Source organism: Lynx rufus, unplaced genomic scaffold (assembly GCF_022079265.1).
Source record: "Lynx rufus isolate CCGP_SWC_20201006 ecotype Redwood Valley unplaced genomic scaffold, mLynRuf1.p SCAF_9, whole genome shotgun sequence".
NCBI lineage: Eukaryota > Metazoa > Chordata > Mammalia > Carnivora > Felidae > Lynx > Lynx rufus.
In genome coordinates this window covers 109,751,033-109,771,472 of record NW_025814897.1, presented here as the reverse complement: position 1 = coordinate 109,771,472, position 20,440 = coordinate 109,751,033, and the positions used below count along the sequence as shown (strand labels likewise).

The 20,440-nt window shown below is 50.9% G+C and overlaps 1 protein-coding gene across 1 annotated transcript; it reads left to right on the top strand.

The window, feature by feature from the left end:
- The first annotated feature begins 13,287 nt into the window (after positions 1–13,287).
- On the top strand, positions 13,288–20,284 carry SLC29A2 (solute carrier family 29 member 2). Its single transcript, XM_047072264.1, has 12 exons — positions 13,288–13,316; positions 13,576–13,657; positions 15,181–15,341; positions 15,564–15,703; positions 16,102–16,236; positions 16,889–16,986; positions 17,197–17,281; positions 17,834–17,970; positions 18,234–18,339; positions 18,454–18,539; positions 19,322–19,521; positions 20,173–20,284. Exons 1-12 carry the CDS (start codon positions 13,288–13,290, stop codon positions 20,282–20,284), a joined length of 1,371 nt encoding a protein of 456 aa, XP_046928220.1.
- Positions 20,285–20,440: the final 156 nt, after the last annotated feature.

Genomic DNA, 20,440 nt, shown 5'->3' with positions numbered 1-20,440 from the left:
ATAGGGGAACCAGAAACCTAGCTTTGTGGCCGAAAGTAAGAACCAAAGAAGAAAAGTAATTTGGTGGTGAGCTGGTGAGAACAGGAATTCCTTCCCTGTGCTTCTTAGCTCGTCTTATTCTTGCTTTTTTTGTCCCTCTTCTTCAGCCCATCCATGTTAGCTCTCAATAGGTTTGAGTAAGTCGTCTGAAACCTGCTCACGTCCTTGGAGCTCGCCACAGTGCTGATCTTTTCCCCATCAGTAGCTCTTAACAGACACATGTTGCCTGAGAGCTCAAAGCCCCCCACAGAACCTTTCCTTGGGATGGGTTTAGTTCAACCACCGTACTTCTTCAGGGTGATGAACACACTGCCAACAACCAGCACTTCTGGAAGAGTCTGGTCAGCTCCATAGGGAAACTACTCACTCTCCAGCAGCACCAGGATGGTGCTTCCCTGCGTCAGCATCTATTTTAGCCATCCTGGCAGATGTGAGGAAGTATCTCGTTGTGGTTTTGATTTGCATTTCCCTGATGATGAGTGATGTTGAGCATCTTTTCATGCGTCTGTTGGCCATCTGGATGTCTTCTTTGGAGAAATGTCTGTTCATGTCTTCTGCCCATCTAAGGCTCAGCTTTTGGGCTGGCAGTTTTCCCACATGAGATTCTTCATGGGCACAGCTTCCTTGAGTAGCTGCCTCATGCAGAATGGTTTTCCAGGGACCAGCTCCTACTGAGGTCAGCTTCCCCAGCTCCCAGTTGGTGACCAGCCAGTGCTCAGTAGCTGCCCCTGGTATATCCACTGGCAGCTTTGCAGTGTTTCTGGGAAGATACTTCAGTGACTTCTCATTTCCCTTTCCAGTGAGGGGTGGCCCCCAGCCTAGGTGTGTGCGTGCCCTTCCTCAGGCACTTCTCTCTATATCTACTATGGGGGAGGGGACTACTCTCTATATCTACTATTCCTTTGTTCTCTAGAGTTCTTTGTAACCCTTACTAGAAAATTCCCCATTCTTCCAATCCTCTGGAAATAACTCTTTATATTAAATTTCCCTGATTCCAATTACTGTGTGGATCATGTCTCCTGATTGGACTCTAACTGATATAATAATGTTACAACATCCTTTGATATTCTTCAGGGCAAGTCTGGCTTCCTGGTTCTTTTCCAAACTGTCATTAGCTATTCCCCGTCATTTTTTCTCCAAGATGAATTTCAAAATCAGGTTTATTTTCTTTTTTTTTTTCAGTTCATTTATTTTTTTAGAGAGAGAGAGACAGAGACAGAGACAGAGCACAAGCGGGGGAAGGGCAGAGAGAGAGGGGGACACAGAATCTGAAGCAGGCTCCAGGCTCCGAGCTGTCAGCACAGAGCCTGACACAGGGCTCGAACTCATAAACCATGAGATCATGACCCAAGCTGAAGTCAGACGCTTCACCGACAGAGCCACCCAAGTGCCCCTGGTTTCTTTTTTCAAAATCGATTTTCCAATGCTATAAAACAACCCTTAAGATTTTAATTAAGATAATATTGAAATAACATGTGAAAATGTTGAGAATGGGCATCTTTGTGATAAGAATAAGTCTTCCTATCCAGAGACATGAATTAGCTCCTCAGGTAAGTAATGCTCTCCTTACCCTTGTTTGCGGGAAATTGTTTCTTCATTCTGCTGTGAGTACCTTGAGAAGGGCTTGTGGGCCACCAAAGTGGTCCCACGTCTGCCACTGCTGGGCACCCAAGACATACAAACAGCCTAGGGTTAATTTCTTAAATAATTTCTCAGCTTGAGGAGCATCTGGGTGGCTCAGTCAGTTAGGCGTCTGACTTCGGCTCAGGTCATGATCTCACGGTTCATGGTTTCGAGCCCCACGTCGTGCTCTGTGCTGACAGCTCAGAGCCTGGAGCCTGCTTCAGATTCTGTGTCTCCCTTTCTCTCTGACCCTCCCCTGCTCTCTCTCTGTCTCTCAAAAGTGAATAAACATCAAAAAAATTTAATAGTAATGATTTCTCAGCTTTAGTTTACCACCCAGTGGGCTAATTCAGGCTCCACGCCTGTCTGAAGATGAAAACACATTTTTTTCCCCAGCCAGATCCACAGAAGAGACAACCTTCCTAGTTGCCTCCCTGGGCCAGTGGGAAGTTTGTTGGTCTTCCTTGTAAAATGATTGCAGCCTTCAAGTGTCCTAGCTTTGTGCAAATGTCACGATTCAAACTCATCCCACCTTAAAGCCTGAGGTTTCATCTTTCCTTCTTTTTTTTTTTTAATTTTTTTTAACGTTTATTTATTTTTGAGACAGAGAGAGACAGAGCATGAACGGGGGAGGGGCAGAGAGAGAGGGAGACACAGAATCTGAAACAGGCTCCAGGCTCTGAGCCATCAGCACAGAGCCCGATGCGGGGCTCGAACTCACGGACCGCGAGATCGTGACCTGAGCCGAAGTTGGCCACTCAACCGACTGAGCCACCCAGGCGCCCCTCATCTTTCCTTCTTAAGCGAGGTTAAAAACCAAGTTTTCTCCCTTGGAGAACCTGTAAGCAAGTGTTAGATTGCCCCCTTGTGGAAACCCCAGGCCAGGTTGAGATGGCCTGACACTTCCTCCCCACCATCATTCTATCTATAATTATCTGAGAGAGCTTCTTCCTGTGCTTAAGAGAGGATGCTTTTGTACTCAGTAACACGAGACTCAGGTCTGGGAGGACCCCTGGGATGTGAAAAATGTAACATTCCGGGTCCCCATCCCTCTCTGTGTAGGTCATAACTACACCTACAGAAAGGGAGACCTGGATGTATTCCTAAGAGCAGCTCGGATAGCTGCTCCCCAATGACAGCCACCACCTTGCTGGTTAGTGGGAGGGCTTCCTGGGATTCATGGGACGCAGGGGACTGCTGCGCTGGGTGTGATGTCAGTCCATCTCACGGCATCTGGTTCTTCAGAAGGAAAGAGCATAGACAATGAATTTCACTCCACACCCCAAGACTTTAAAGAGGCTTGTCCGGAAAGCAGGTTTAGCGGTCTGTTTCCAGCTCAACACCTCCTCCCCAGACTATGGGTGATGTGTGATGCACGGGCGCTGATAGATGCCAGGCCTGGACCATCACTCCCAAAGTAACACGGAGTCCGAAACCAAGTTTTTATTCATCTTCTTCCTTTTGCACTGGCCTAGGGTAGCGACATGTGCTTCTTAAGAGCACAGACTCAGAAGGAAGACAACCTGGGTGCAAGTCCTGACTCTGTTCCTTTCTACTTGTGAAACCACAGACAAGTGGCTTAACGTCTCTGTGCTTCAGTTTCCTCATCAGTAAAATGGGTGCATTACCTACACCTGCCCCAGAAGTTTGTGATGATGGAATGAGGGGACCCACGTAAAGAGCTCAGAACGACTGGCATATACTAAGTCGTCAACATCCATTGTTTTTAAGTCTCTAAAAGAAAAGCAAACAAGCAACAAAGGCAATGCCAAGCCTCTGACCCCTCTCAGCGCCCCCGAGACTGCCAACCCCTCAGCTCACAGGCTTCCTCCCTGGCACTCAGGTTCGTCTTTGCTTCTAGTACTTGAAGATTTCCAACTTCCCTTTCCTCCCTACAAGCTCGGCCCTGCACTCCATTTGTGGAATCAGATATTTCATTCCACATCTCTAAGGATCGTAGTCGAAAATATTCAGCACTAACCTGATCGTCCACTCAGACTAGAAGCTCTGCCTTTATTTCTCCGGCCTTTCTGCCACATAGCCCTGAAAGCCTCTGAACTGAATCGGAAGGTGTTTGCGGTGGGGATAGACTAAGATGTCGAAACAAACAGGCCCCAGAGGTGTCTGATTCTCCCTCATGTAACAGTTTAGGGTGGCAGGGCCAGCTTGGTGGGGAGTTCTGCCCAAGCACTGGGCACGACGTCACGATTCGAGCCCTGGGCTGACATCAGAGCTGTGATCTTCTGCACAAACCTTCCATGAACCCAAAGGTTGTGACCATTCGAGCCCTCAGCATGGGGAGAAGACATGGAAGGCACACATGGAAAGTTTCTGTGGGTCGGTCCAGAAAGTGACACGTGTCACCCCAACCAAATTCTACTAAAGAAGATCTAGCACATGGCTAAACCCAACCCCAAAGGAACCTTGGAAGTGAAGCATAGATGATGTCACATGCCCCATGAGCAGTCTATTACCACCAAAGAAGAGAAAGGATTTTTGTGGATAGCAAGCAGTCTCTGCCGTGGAAGGAAAACACTGGGTCCTGCAACAGAAAGTGTAGGGGTGCCTGGGTGGCTCAGTCAGTTAAGCATCTGGCTCTTGATTTTGGCTCAGGTCATGGTCTCACGGTCTGTGAGTTCAAGCCCCGCATGGGGCTCTGTGCTGACAGCGCAGATCCTGCTTCGGATTCTTTCTCTCTCCCTCTCTCTCTGCCCCTTCCTTTCTTGTGCTCTCTCTCTCTCTCTCTCTCTCTCTCAAAATAAATAAATAAACTTAAAGAAAACTTAGGGGGAAAAAAAGAGGGACACCCGGGTGGCTCAGTGGGTTAAGTGTCCTACTTCAACTCAGGTCATGATCTCACGGTTCGTGGGTTCGAGCCCCGCGTCGGGCTCTGTGCTGACAGCTCAGAGCCTGGAGCCTGCTTCGGATTCTGTGTATCCCTTTCTCTCTCTGCTCCTGCCCCACTCGTACTCTGTCTCTCTCTCTCTCTCAAAAATAAATAAAACATTAAAAAATGTTTAAAGTCACTTTGGATGCATGAGCAATGAAAGATAAAATACTCAGGCATAAACTTAAGAAATGGGTATACTATTTACAAACAAGACTAACACTCTACTAAGGAACATTAAGGACAGACTTGAGTAAGCAGACAGTTCTATCATGTTCTTGAACAGGAAAAATCAACATCAGAAAGATGTCAATTCTCCCCAAATAAGCTGTACTTTTAATGTAATTCCAATAAAAATACAAACAGGATTTGCTTAACTAAACAAGTGAATTCCAGAATACAGTTGGGAAAATAAACAAGAGAGACTATAATAGATATTTCTAATAAAGAAGAGTAGTCCGGAGATACTCTTCCTGCCACACATTAAAACATATGCTGAGGCGCCTGGGTGGCTCAGTCAATTGAGCGTCTGACTTTGGCTCAGGTCATGATCTCACGGTCTGTGAGTTCGAGCCCCGTGTCGGCCTCTGTGCTGACAGCTTGGAGCCTGGAGCCTGCTTCCGATTCTGTCTCTCTCTCTCTCTGCTCCTCCCCCGCTCACACTCTCTCTCCTTCAAAAATAAATATTAAAAAAGTTTTTAAATGTTATAGGTTAGCTATACAATGAACCACTATGTAGTTATAAAAAGAAAGAAAGAAAGAAAGAAAGAAAGAAAGAAAGAAAGAAAGAAAAGAAGAAAAGTTTAAGGAGTCCAGTGATGATTCAGAAAAACTCCCCCCAATACAGCACAAATAAAATGTAGGGAAAATCTGGGGCACTTGGGTGGCTCAGTCAGTCAAGCATCCGACTTCAGCTCAGGTCACGATCTCACAGTCCGTGAGTTCGAGCCCCGCGTTGGGCTGTGTGCTGACAGCTCAGAGCCTGGAGCCTGCTTTGGATTCTGTGTCTCCCTCTCTCTGACCCTCCCCCGGTCATGATCTGTCTCTCTCTGTCTCAAAAATAAATAAACATTAAAAAAATTAAAACGTAGGGAAAATCTGAAAACATCTTTTTGGTAATTGGTTAACTAATAGGAAATGTTAAGAGAAATTCTTACTTTTAAAACTTTTTGTGGTGAAAAGCTTCAAACCTACAAAAAAGATAGACAAGGAACATCCATACATCCACCGTCTAGGTGCAACAATTGTCAATATCTGCCACATTTTCCATCTATATAAAAAGATAATATAAATATATAACAAATAATTTTTAAATAACTAGGTGTCATGACATTTCAACCCTAGTTATTTCCCATACATGCTGAATTTTTTCCTTTTTTCCCTTTTAATCACCAATATTCAGAGTTAAGAGCTAACTCGTATCAGCCACTCCCAGTAGTGGCAAAGAGCGTGGGGTTTTGTTTTGTTTTTATTTCTTTTTGGTTTCGTCATGGACTCATAAGTTTTTATAGATTCAATGTATTTCACTCAATTGCCATCATTTTTTATTTTTTTAATTAAATAATTTTTTAATGTTTATTTATATTTGAGAGGGAGGGAATGAGTGTGAGCAGGGGAGGGGCACGGAGAGAGGAAGACAGAGAATCCAAAGCAGGCTCCGTGCCTCAGGGCAGAGCAGGACGTGGGGCCTGAAATCATGAGCCGTGAGATCATGAACTGAGCCGAAGTCGGACGTTCAACCGACTGAGCCACCCGGGCGCCCCTAAATTTTGCTTAACATTTATTTATTTTCGAGAGAGAGAGCGAGTGGGGGAGGGGTGGAGAGAGGAAGACAAAAGATCCAAGCAGGCTCTGCCAGCCCGATGTGGGGCTGAAACCACGAGATCATGACCTGAGTCGAAACCAAGAGTTGGCCCCTTAACTGACTGAGCCACCAAGGTGTCCCTACAATCATTTTTTTTAAAAAAAGAGGTCCCATAACTGGGCCCCTGGCTGGCTCAGTTGGTAGATCAGCTACTCCTGATCTCAGGGTTATAAGTGCAGGTCTCACCCCAAGTGTGGAGCTTACTTTGAAAAAAAAGGGAGGTGCTTGTAAGAATTCCCAGCAAGTCTGTCCTCACATGAGTTGGGAGCCGATGAGATTTTGTGACCAACCTAAGAAAAAGGTAACTGCAATCCATTCATCAACACTCGGCCACCAAGAATCTTCATGAGAAATTCTACAAATCAATTAATGTTTTTCCATGTTATTTGGCTGAACTGTGTAAAACCGACATCTTTGTGGATAATTATCAATTCCTGGCCTTTTCGCATAGTTCAACTTAAGAGTAAAATAAAGGATGAGTCCTCAAATTATAGGTAATTCCCTAAATGTTTCAGTCACAATGAAGAAGTTTCCAAACATTTTTGTCTTAGCCTTAAAAGTAGAATGGCTCTCCAAAAGAAAATTCTTTAAAAGTATTTTCTTCACTCTCTGGAATCATTGGGGAATTAATTACTTAATTCAATCAATATGAAACATCATAACTGAGATATTGCAAAATGAAGTACCGTAACTTGAGACATGGTTGAAAGTTTACCTACTGGAAAAGGAGAGCGATCGTGCTAAAATGAAGAAAATTGTCAGCGGATTTCAGGATAAACCTTCTTGTAAGGAATTTCCAGTTTTTATTTTCGGAGCAATTCGATAGGAACAGGCCCTACGACGCTCTGTCTTGGAGACTGAGTTGAAGGACGCGGGCACGATGACCAGACTTAAGGACTAGTTTGAACTTACGGGACCGGTTTGGATATTAACTCCATCCGAAGCAGATGTGGAATGTTAACCAACATTGACCGAGACAGTTGGGTTAAACTTGCAACTACCTTTGAGCCCCAAACATGACTTAATCGTTCTCCTTCGGAAAGGTTTTGGAGCCAGTTCTGACCCATCTTCAGTCCTTTGGAGAGCAGTAGGTAATGTGTAACAGCATTTCCAAAACATATTTACTTCCAAGATCCTCACTGCTCTGTGTGATTACTGCAAAAGCAACAAAACCAAAGTACAAATGTGTCAGAAGACATCTGCGGGGACCTCCTTTAAAATTTTTTTTAATGTTTATTTATTTTTGAGACAGAGAGAGACAGAGCATGAATGGGGGAGGGTCAGAGAGAGGGAGACACAGAATCTGAAACAGGCTCCAGGCTCTGAGCCGTCAGCACAGAGCCTGATGCGGGGCTCGAACTCACAGACCGTGAGATCATGACCTGAGCTGAAGTCGGACACCCAACCCACTGAGCGACCCAGGCGCCCAGAGGTTGCTTTTTAAAGTATTGCATATTAATAAAGTCATATTTAATAACTTAGTGTGCCTGGGTGGCTCAGTCAGCTAAGTGTCTGACTTCGGGTCAGGTCATGATCTCGTGGTTTCTTGAGTTCCAGTCCCAAGCTGGGCTCTGTGCTGACAGCTCAGAGCCTGGAGCCTGCTTCAGATTCTGTGTCCCCGTCTCTCTCTGCCCCTCCTCTGCTCATGTTCTGTCTCTCTCTCCTTCAAAAATAAATAAACATTAAAAATATATAAAAAAAAAATAAATTGTGTAGGTGGGTTATGTTACTTGTGAATCTCTTTTAGGATCATCAAAGTGGTGTGGCAAAATATGTTATAAAAAGAGGGTGTTGGGCCTGACAGAGCTGAAAACAAGTGCCCCAAAACAGGGAGTCTCAAGGAGGGGCAATTTTGCCCCCAGGGGATGTTTGGTGATGTATGGAAACATCATTTCAACTGCAGGAAAGTGCTCCTGGCATGTAACGGGTGTGGGCTAGGATGCTGCTGAAAGCCCTACAGTGCACAGGAAGCCACCACGACAAAGAATTATCCCCCCAAATGTCTATAGGGCTGAGGCTGAGAAACTCTGATCTATCAAAACTCCTGCACAGGTGCCCAGAAGATATACACAACGGGTCCAATACACCCAGAGCAGCATTGCTTACCCTAGAACACAGCTGGAAGCAATCCAAATGCCTGCAACACTTATCCAATGAGATAAACGTCATATGGCAGTGGAATATTACACATCCATGAATAGTGAATGAACAATACTGTAGTATATATCATGAATGAATCTCAAAAATGTGTTGAATTTTGGGGCGCCTGGGTGGCGCAGTCGGTTAAGCGTCCGACTTCAGCCAGGTCACGATCTCGCGGTCCGTGAGTTCGAGCCCCGCGTCAGGCTCTGGGCTGATGGCTCAGAGCCTGGAGCCTGTTTCCGATTCTGTGTCTCCCTCTCTCTCTGCCCCTCCCCCGTTCATGCTCTGTCTCTCTCTGTCCCAAAAATAAATAAACGTTGAAAAAAAAATTTTTTTTAAAAAATAAAAAAAAATGTGTTGAATTTTAATTTTATTTAAGAACATTTTTTAACGTCTATTTTTTTTTAAATTTTTTTTTAATTTTTTTTTTCAACGTTTATTTATTTTTGGGACAGAGAGAGACAGAGCATGAACGGGGGAGGGGCAGAGAGAGAGGGAGACACAGAATCGGAAACAGGCTCCAGGCTCTGAGCCATCAGCCCAGAGCCCGACGCGGGGCTCGAACTCATGGACCGCGAGATCGTGACCTGGCTGAAGTCGGACGCTTAACCGACTGCGCCACCCAGGCGCCCCAATTTTTTTTTTTAATTTTTTTAACGTTTATTTATTTTTGAGACAGAGAGAGACAGAGCATGAATGGGGGAGGGTCAGACAGAGAGGGGGAGGCACAGAATCTGAAACAGGCTCCAGGCTCTGAGCTGTCAGCACAGAGCCCGACGCGGGGCTTGAACTCATGAACCACGAGATCATGACCTGAGCTGAAGTCGGAGGCTTAACCGACTGAGCCACCCAGGCGCCCCTAACGTCTATTTATTTTTGAGAGAAAGAGAGAGAGCACGTGCAGGGGAGGGGAAGAGAGAGAGGGAGACACAGAATCCAAAGCAGGCTCCAGGCTCTGAGCTGTCAGCACAGGGCCCGATGTGGGGCTTGAACTCACAAACCATGAGATCATGACCTGAGCCAAAGTTGCATGCTTAACCAACTGAGCCACCCAGGCGCCCCAGAGTAGATCTTAATGTAAACTATGGGCTATAGTTAGTAATAATGTATCAATATTTATTCATCAATTGTAACAAATGTACCACACTAAAGTAAGATGTTAATAATGAGGGCAACTGGGGAATGGGGTGGGAGAGTGAGTATATGGAATTCTGCTTACTATGTAGTCTATTTATTCTATAAATCTAAAACAGTACTAAAAATAAAATCTGCTCTTTATTTTGAAAAGCAAGTTGATCATTTTCTGAGCCTGGACCCTAACCGCATTTTATGTATGGGCACAATGTATTATTTGTGAGGTTTGAAAATACACAGCATTCTTCGGTAACACAGCCACCGGCTAGGTAGAGGGACAGCTGCACTTGGTTTTGTTTGGAACTTCGCCAAGACTGGGTCACTATTTCAGAAAATCACATCACCAATAGCGAACTGGTGGTCTCTGAGCGGCTGGCTCACCGCTCGCTGGCATTGTGTGTGGCCTGGCAGACGATGGATTCGCTCTGGTTTTATAAAGGGGGCCAGTATCCACCTGCTCCACAGGGCCTGGGCATTTACATGCTCAAACACACATGATTTTATTACTAAATAGTCTTACTTATCCCATATGGTACAATTAGGACATTATACTGACATTAAATTTGTTTTCATGTTTAGGTTTTTTTTTTTTTAAGTGTATTTATTTTGGGAGGGAGAATGTGCACACACACACAAGCAGGGAAGTGGGAGAGAGAGAGAGGGAGGGAGGGAGAGAATTCCAAGCAGGCTCCGAGCTCTCAGAGCAGGGCCTGACCCGGGCTCCGTCTGGCAAACTGTGAGATCATGACCTGAGCCGAAATCGAGAGTCAGACGCTTAACTGACTGAGCCACCCAGGCGCCCCTAGGTGACATTTTTTGTGCAGAGGTAGGTTTTGTTACATATTAATTCACTGCAGGCTAGCAACAAAATACTTGTTACTAAAAGGATGACTGAGTCCTATAGAGTTGAGAACCTCTCCTTTCAACTGAAATCTAAACCCCTTCCTCCGCCCTCAGGCCTGTCCTAACCAGCCCTCTCTGTCCCAGAGGCTCAGCCCCCTGCTCCCACCAGGCCTGCCAAAGGGATCTATTTGTATGTCTCAGAATGTACCAGCACTCTCACGTCCCTGCTCTTGGTACAAGCTGTTCTGTCCCCGAGATTCCCTCACCTCCTTCACTCACGCCTCAACAAATGCAGTGTCCCCGAACCTCAGTTGTTCATGTCCTTCCGTTCAACCTGCGCCACAGCTGTGCCCTCCCTGCAGTCCCTTTTACTGAATTTTCTTTCTTTTTTAAAGATCTTATTTATTTTTAAGTTTTATTTATTCATTTCGAGGGGCAGGGGCAGAGAGAGAGAGAGAGAGACAGAGAGTGAGTGGGGGAGGGGCAGAGAGAGAGAGAGACAGACAGACAGACAGAATCTGAAGCAGGCTTCAGGCTCTGAGCTGTCGGCACAGAGCCCACCGTAGGGCTCGAACCCATGGACTGCAAGATCATGACCTGAGCCTAAGTGGGAAGCTTAACCAACTGAGCCACTCATGTGTCCCCCCCAAGATTTTATTTTTAGGTAATCTCTACACCCAGTGTGGGGCTCGAACTCACAAGCCCGAGATTAAGAGTCGCTAGATCCATTGACTAAGACAGCCAGGCGCCCCTACTTAATTTCCTTTAAATGACTCATTTTTCATAAATTAATTTTTTGAATTTACATTAAATTATAAGCAAATTTATCTTTTGTCTTCTATACCTTTTTATTTAGGCATAGTTGACACACAATGTTACATTAGTTTCAGGTGTACTATAAACACATTTATTTTTAAATAAATTATAAAAATTTAATATTTCATTATTTAACAAGCTTATATTTTAATTTATTTCTATTTAATCTTTATTTAGTTCTAATAAACTTATGAACATTTCTTTATTAAATTAGACATAATTTTATTTTTCAAAGAAAAGGGTACATCATTATTATAGGAAGGTAGCATCCATAGTCCGAAAAATAAAGCAACAATAAAAACAGAGAGAAGGAACATAAAAGTTATGAACCTCTATTTATATGAAATTGTCAGCAGAAACCCTGATGCCAGCTTTTTGTTAGAGAAAGGAGAGAAACCAAGAGGCCTTAGAAACACGTTAGCACCAAGTTGAGACTTTCCCCTTGACATATTCTGGAGGCTTGAAAGCAAATTTGAAAAGAGAATAACTTTCTCTTTCAGTGTAATTTAATGCTGTCTCTGTTCTCCCTCAAATCACTTGTGTGTTATTACAATCCATTTATTCACCAAGTATTTATCAAACACCTACTACGAACCAGTCAGTAGTACTAGATGTTTGCAATAATAAAACACTGAACCAGGCAAACACAGTCTTTGTCCCGTAGACTCCCAGTCGGCTAAAACACACACACACACACACACACACACACACACACACACACACACACGTAATCTTGAAGGGATCATAAAATTTCATTACTTATGACAGTAATTTGCAATTTAGATCAGCATTTATATGCACCGTGACTGCGGAGCAAACAAACCCACTTGTAAATTTTATGAGTTAGAGCAAATTAATTTCAAAATGGCCATGGTCTATAATCTTTTCAAAGTTTTGCACAGAAAAAAAAAAAAAAGAGGTGGGAGGTAGGTGCATCTTCATAGGTTTGATGTAATGAGACCCGGGATCGCCGAAAGTTGTTTGTTTGTTTGTTTGTTCGTTCGTTTAGCGGCGGTGGTGGGAGGGCACCTCCGGGTCACCCTTTCCTCCTGAGCCTTTGCTTAACCCCTTGCTGCCCCGAACGCAGCTCCTCGGTCACCGGGAAGCCCGCCCGGATGCCCCGCTGGGCCCACGCCTCCGCAGTGCGCCCCCAAAGACACGGAGCTTCTCCGGGCACCCGCTTGGAGGAGAAGAGGCAGTCTGTCTGTCTGTCTGTCTGTCTGTCTTCCAGACCCGCCTGGGGACGCCTGGCCCTCTCCTTGGTCTCCCGAAGCACCCAGCTCCGCGCAGCCCTCCAGGACCGCTGGCGGCAGACGCTCAGGTTACCCCTGGGCGAGCCGGCTCCCCGGAGGGCTCGGCGTCACCCCGCGCGGCACGGCTCTGGCACCACCTCCGAGCTGGCGGCGGGGGAAGAAGCCGCACCAGGTCGGCTCCCCAGCTCCGGACGGAGGAGGGGCGGGGTACCTCCGCCACCGCAGAGGGGTGCATATCTGCATATTCAACCCGCAGAGGTCCGAGACGGGCGCCCGCGGAGAGGGGAGACAGCAGGGGACCTTCCCGGGGCAGCCGCCTCTAAGCCGCACGGGATGGCGAGGGTAGCCGTGCGTGCCGGGACCGCGAGGTCGGGCAGGGTCCCAGGCTGGAGTCCGGAGTCCCCGCCGGGGGGAGGTAGGGAGGGGTGGTGCGACCCTCTGTCCCCGCCCCGGGGGCGGAGCGAGGTTCGATCCTGCGGTGCTTGACACCCGCAGAAATCGTTCCAGGCCTTCCTCCCCAGCTCCCGCTTCGTCCCCGCCCCTTTCGGGGAGACTCGACCCCCTCCGCGCTCTGTCTACCGCCCGCAAGACACAGCCTCCCGGGTTTTGTGGCCCCCGGGCCCCGGCGTAGGTGCAGGTGCAGCACCCAACCTCCTTCCCACCCCGGCGCATCCCGCTGGGCGGCCATGGCGCGAGGAGACGCCCCACAGGACAGGCGAGTTGGGCGCTGGGTGGGGTGCGGACGAGGATCCGGGGGGCGGTGGGCAGCGCAGACCCGCTCCCTTCGGGCGCTCCAAGGCTCAAAGCGGACTGGATGGAACTACAATTCCCATCAGCCGCCTCCCTGGGCTGCCTGAGCCGGAGTGATGGGGGTTGTAGTCCGCTCTCCGGAGGGGGCGACCTGGGAGGCGTGGAGGGGGGGCGGCAGCCGAGGCGTCGCGTCCTAGGGGTGACCTTCTGACTGATCCCCACAGCTACCACCTGGTCGGGATCAGCTTCTTTATCCTGGGGCTGGGCACTCTCCTTCCCTGGAACTTCTTCATTACGGCCATCCCGGTGAGACTCGCGGCTGGAGTGCCAGCCCCATGGCCACAACCACCATCGCCTTGGACCAGAGGCGTGCCAGGCGCTTTCCACACCATGCCACCTTTGACTCCTCATTATGCCCGTTTGCACGTTTGTCCGCTGAAGCACCGAGCCTCAGAGAGGGCGAGTGCCCCTTTCACGGATAGGAAAGGCCAAGCTTTCAGAGATGCCCGGATCCTACAGGGGCAAGGCTACCAGCTCAGGGTGGGGGGTGGGGGGTGGGGGGTGGGAGGTGGGAGGTGGGGGGTGGGGGGGGTGGGGCTCTGGAACTAGCAAAGAGCTACCCACCCACCACCCCTGTTTGTCGTTATTCCCTGGTTAAGTCATCCCTGGGCTAACCCACTCCAAAAGCGGATTATCCAAGCACGGCTTACATTCATTCATCCACCAGTTAGTAACGTGTACCTACTGTGAACCAGGCCCTGTTCTTGGCACTGGGGCTACAGGAGGAAACATAACAGAGGGAGCCTGCATCCTCATGGAGCTTACATTCTCTCAAGGGAAGGAAGAAATGTGGGGTTTGTGTTCTTTTTGGGACTGGGTTATTCATACACATTCAGTTCAACAACTTTCAAGATGTCTCTTCAGTGCCTGGCTCTGTGCTGGGCCCCGGAGACTCAAAGATTAATCAGCCCCTGGTCTTGAGAGGGAGCTGGGTGCAAAGAGCTATTAATAATGTAACATGACACTCAGCATCCCAGGCTTGGAGTAAAATCCAGTAGGCCCCCGGAAGGGGGGGGGAGGGAGTGATTCCTTCTGCTTCACAGAAGAGGTGATTTGTAACTTGGGAGAAGGGTAGGCAAAGCATTGGTGTTTGGCCGGGGTGATGGGGGAGGGGGGCGTGGGAGGAAAGGGAGAAGGCATTCCAGGTGGAGGTGACAGCAAAGCAGCCTGTTCAGAGAAAGGGCCAGAGCCTGAGGTACCTAAAGCTTAGCAGCAGAGCACCAGATGCGGCACAAAAGAGAGGCTGGGCTCTGGTCCCGAAGGGCCCCAAATGCCATTCTAAAACCTCAGGGTTTTGCCCCGCAGGGAGCCATGGGCAGTGGCCGGGGCGGGGAGGGAGGACGGATGGGGAGGTTAAGCAGACACTGGATGAGTATGTGTTCTAGAGAGAATGCAGTTGGTCAGCACCTAGGCCAGGGCCTGGCTTACAGTAGGCACTCAATGAATACTCAGCAATCTGGAAGCTGCCGCAGGAGTGGGGGATGAAGGCTGGAACCCGGGCACCGAAGATTCAGAGATGGAGCAAGGCCCAGGTTGGGGGTTCTTAGGGCTTGGGCCCTGTCCCAGCCCTCTGCTGTTCAATTCAGTGCACATTCATCGAGCTCCCACTGTGTGCCAGGTGCTGGGATCCGTACAAGGACAAACAGACAGCTCCCGCGGACGTTAACTGAGAATCCCAAGCATGGGAGGAGGCAGAGGGGGAAGGCTGGGGGGTTCCTCAGGGTCGGTTGGAGGGTGACCCTGTACCCCCTCCTCTGGCATCCTGTCAGTACTTCCAGGGGCGGCTGGCAGGGGCCAACAACACCGCTGGGACCCTGGGCACCAACCACACGGGCCCTGCAGACACTTTCAACTTCAACAACTGGGTGACGCTGCTGTCCCAGCTGCCCCTGCTGCTCTTCACGCTCCTCAACTCCTTCCTGTACCAGTGGTGAGAGACCTTGCCCCTCGGGCTCCCCACCCTCTGTGGCCCCTCCCCCGCCCAGCTAAGGAAGCTCCATCTGGGCCCAGGTCAGAACTCCCATCCTTCCTCCACTCCCCCTGCATGTCCCCTCCAGGTCCCTCTGTCCAGCCCTGGCCTCAATCTCTTGCCCACCTCCCCCTGCCTGGCCTGGGCCCAGCTGATGTCCACTCTGCGCCTCCTTGTGAACAGCATCCCTGAGACGGTGCGGATTCTGGGCAGCCTGCTGGCCATCCTGCTGCTTTTTGCCCTGACGGCAGTGTTGGTCAAGGTGGACATGAGCCCTGGGCCCTTCTTCTCCATCACCATGGCCTCTGTCTGGTTCATCAACTGTGAGCACCGCTGCCCCTCCCCGCCTCCCCGCCTCCCCACCTCCCCACCCAGTCCACCCAGGGCTTCAGCCCAGCCTCTTCTTTGTAAGTGAAGAGGGCCCCACATATCCAAGAAGGGAGGACAGCAGCCCTCCTATCCCTGATGAGAAACCAAGGCCCAGAGGGGAAGAAGAAACCACTTGTCCCAAACCCAGAGTGACCTAAGATGAGGCCTCCTGGCCCCAGGCGCCTCAGACCTATGGCTACACCTGAGCAGAGGAAAGAATGGGGGCTGATACACCAGAGGGCCCAGAGTCTCACGCCTGCCCAACTTAGTCCAGAGTCTGCCAACACCTCCTCCGAGAAGCCTCCAAGGCCTGTCTAGTTGAGCGGCGGCCCCCACTCCTATCCCTCCACAGCCTTCTGTGCAGTTCTGCAGGGCAGCCTCTTCGGGCAGCTGGGCACCATGCCTTCCACCTACAGCACCCTCTTCCTCAGCGGCCAGGGCCTGGCTGGGATCTTCGCTGCTCTTGCCATGCTCATGGCCATGGCCAGTGAGTGGAACTGGGTGGCTGGAGGGCAGGGGTGGCCTCTGGGATTCTGGGAGCAGAGACAGTGTGCTAGGAGTGAGATGCCTTCGGTTCTGGTAAAGATGGAGGCGATGGGAAGCTGGGGGTTGGGTTTGGGGACAGGGAGTAGGGTTCTTGGGCTCTACAGTGAGAGAAGGACCAGGTAAGGAATGGGTTACCATAGGGCCAGGGGCAGGATTCCTGAGGCTGATAGGGGTTTATGGCAGCAACCTGGGTTTGAGGGAAGGGGGGGGGGGGACAAGTTTGAGATTCAGATAAACTTGGTCCAAATCCTAGTTCCACTGCTCCCCAGCCAGGGACATTGGACAGGGCACTTCACCTGTGTCAGTTTTCCCATCTAAATGATTCTTACAGCTCTGTCCCCAGATTGTAAGGTGTATGCAGTAATAATGAGCACGTACCAGGTGCTCAACAAAAATGACAAGTAGGGAGGAGTGAGAGAAGCAAAGGGCGGGACTGGGCTGGGGCCCTGCACAGGTTCCTGAGTTTGTCAGTGAGCGGAGGCCTGGAGGTGAATCTGAGACGTGCATGATGGGAAGTGGGACAGGAGGCTTCAGCCGCCGTGGGAGCCAGTGGGACCAGCCCCCTCCAGTCTGCAGCTGAAGTTTCTGCACAGGTGGCGTGGATGCCCAGACCTCCGCCCTGGGGTACTTCGTCACACCCTGCGTGGGCATCTTCACGTCTATTGTGTGTTACCTGAGCCTGCCCCACCTGGTGAGCCTGGTATTGGGCTCAAGGCCCCACTTCAGAGCATCTCAGATACAGCTCTGAGTCTGAGGCCCTGAGAGGGGCCAGGGGAGGAGGAGGGGACCTGATCCCCAAAGGAGTCAGCCCCTGGGGGACTCCAGCCTCTAAGTCGACAGGGTGGAGAGGGATCGGGACACCTCAGCCAAGCCAGGCAGGGCCAACGCTTTCCTTCTGCAGGAGTTCGCACGCTACTACCTAGCCAAGAAACCATTGCAGGCTCAAGGTCAGGAGCTGGAGACCAAAGCTGAGCTCCTCCAGTCTGGTGAGCTGGGGCCCCTGCTGGGGAAGTGGAAGACCCAGGGGAGGCCGAAGCTACCTCCACAGGGAAGCGTCTTCCCTCCGTCCCCATCTAGAGTCCTCCCCCCGGTAGCCTTGCGTGAGCAGACACAGAAGATCATGAAGGGAACTCAGTGGGAGTCAAGTCATCCCTGCTGCCTTTTGGGCATCGGTTTTTCTCCTCTATAAAATGGGGGGACAGTAGAGCTCCAGCATGCTCGTTCTGGCTCGAAATGCATTTGTTTGAACCCTGGTCTCACAACATCTAAGCTGTGTGACCTTAGGCCAGTCACTTAACCCCTCTGAGCCTCAGTCTCTTTATTTGCAAAGGAGTAGCAGTGAGATAATCCATCTAAGGTGCTTAACTCTGCCTGGCACATGCGTGTGCTTAATAATAGTAGCTTAGCATCTTTCCGTAGTTAATTCTCCTTGCCTACATCCTGAGCTGGAGGAGGGTCACTTGTTTTGACTGCTGGGAATTGCCCTCCATCGAGCCTGGCTGTCACCGGCATGACCCTGCCCTCCCCTCTTGCCCCAGATGAGAAGAACAGTATTCCCAACAGCCCCCAGAAGGTAGCCCTGACCCTGGACCTTGACGCTGAGAAGGAGCCGGAGCTGGAGCCAGAGGAGATCCGGAAGCCAGGAAAACCTTCAGTTTTCATTGTCTTCCAAAAGGTTCGGCTTGGCCATGGCCCCCAACCACCATCCCTGGGGAAGAGAGAGCTGCTCTCTCCAGCCCTCTTTAAAGACCCTTAGAATGGAATGGGGCCTGAAGACTTGCGTCCGCTTCAACGTATCAGGGTCATGGTGGGCCAGGAACACAGTTAGGCCAGGCCCAGGTGTCCTGTGCCCTGGCCGGCGCTTGGCGCTTGGGGCTTGGGGCTGCACGTTGGGCTCTAATCTGCCCCGCTGCTCACACCCCTGCCTCTGGCTCCCAGATCTGGCTGACGGCGCTGTGCCTTGTGTTGGTCTTCGCAGTCACCCTGTCTGTCTTCCCCGCTATCACAGCCATGGTGACCAGCTCCACCAGTCCTGGGAAGTGGAGTGAGTGTTGGGAAGCAGAACAGGGCAGGGCAGGGGAGAGGGAGGGAGGAGGAATGAAGGGGAGGAGGAGGGAAGAGGAAGGAGGGACCAGGATGAGCCCTCTTTCTCTCCCAGGTCAGTTCTTCAACCCTATCTGCTGCTTCCTGCTCTTTAACATCATGGACTGGGTGGGGCGGAGTCTGACCTCTTACTTCCTATGGGTGAGCATACCCGGGCTGGGGGGCTGGGGGGGGGGCCGATGGTTTCAGGAAGCAGTTGGAGATCAGAGGGTATGAAGGAGCACAGAAAGGTGGTTTCCTCAGAGTCTGACCACTCTAGGTCTGGCAACAGAACAGCTGGCCAAGAGGTAGTGAGCACCTGGCCCCTGGAGGTATGCAAGCCAGGGCTTGGACTGTGAGCTCCTTGAAAGCAGAAGCCACGTCCAAATGGCCTATGTTCCCCAGCATCCAGCCCAGAACCCAGCCCTCGGTCCTCAGGGGGTGTTACACGGAGGTTCCCGTACCAAATGAGACGCTGGACAAGATTCTAGTGTTTGGACTGCTTTTAGCCAAGGTGCTCCTTCTTTAAATGAAATCTTCCAAGGAGATACAATAAATAAAGGAGACTGAAGAGGAGTTGCTCTGATCCAAGCTAGGATGGGGCCTGGATCCCCGGCTTCCAATCCCATTCAGCAACCCCATGTGCCCCGAAGGGGTCTGCGGAACCCCCAAGGGTACTTGGAGGAACCCAGCTTGAAAACCAAAGATGGTGTCTAAGGTCTCTTCCAGTTCTGCCACGGAGAGAGCCCAAGCTGGAGCTCCGAGGGGCAGAGGCGAGCCCCAGGCCAGTCCCTGATGGCTGGGTGGCCTTGGCCCAGCCCCTCACTCTCCGGAGGCCCGAGGGCCGGGTCCTCACCGGCTCACGTAGAGTCACAGGTCAGGGGAAGTGACAGTCTGTCCGGGGTGGGCTCCGGGCACCTCCCTCACCCCGGCTTCTGCCACAGCCGGATGAGGACAGCCGGCTGCTGCCCCTGCTCGTCTGCCTGCGCGTCCTATTCGTGCCTCTCTTCATGCTGTGCCACGTGCCCGAGAGGTCCCGGCTGCCCGTCCTCTTCCCGCAGGATGCCTACTTCATCACTTTCATGCTGCTCTTCGCGGTGTCCAACGGTTACCTGATGTCCCTTACCATGTGCCTGGCGCCCAGGTCTGGGGGTCGGGAGGGCGGGCCTGGGCGTGGGGAGGTGGCCTAGCTCTTCTTGAGGGGGACGGCCTGCAGGAGAGGGTCCGCTCTGCCTCCCGCCAGCCCAGCCCTGGCTGTCTCTAGGTGCCAGCCACCCTGTCAGGTCAGGCCTTCCCTGCCGAGCCGGCCCCGGGGCAGGAAGGGAGAGGAAGCCCCAGCCCGGGAGGTTCCTGCCAATAAAGTAGCCCAGGCACTGGTTCTAGGACCTCCTCTCTGGGCCTGTTTCCTCACTTGTGAAACGAATGTGTTGAACTATCATTCCTTAGGGCCCAGCTACTCCCCCCAGATTCTCAGCTGAAGGGGAGCGGAGGTGTTGATCAAAAGTGGAGGGTTCACAGACTATTTACGCTAGGGACAACGGAGCTGAGAATCCAGAGAGAGGAAAGGTGACGGGGACAACCAGGCTGGGGACGTTTTGTCAGGAGGGAAGGCAGTGGAGTCTTGGGTCCTGTAATATTGGACTTGCGGGGCATGAGAGATGTCCCCGTCAGTGGCCTCGTTTTACAGATCGGGAAACTGAAGTGAGGTGTCCTGTCGTAAGGGGGGCACAGGGCACTGGGGCTGGGTCCAGGATCGGCCCGATGTTTTCTAAGAGCCTACTCCCGTGTGTTCTAGGCAGGTGCTGCCACACGAGAGGGAGGTGGCCGGCACCCTCATGACCTTCTTCCTGGCCCTGGGGCTCTCCTGTGGAGCCGCCCTCTCCTTCCTCTTCAAGGCGTTGCTCTGAATGCTCCGTTCCGGGCTCGCCCACGGCTCTCTCTTCGCTACCCCTTCGGAGCTGAGACCCCCGTGCAGGGGGAATGGCGAGCCGGGCCCAAGCCTCTGCTGGGCTGGTGCCCCTCGGTCTGGAAGTGCCACTTGGAAGTGGGTGCTGCTCTCCTTC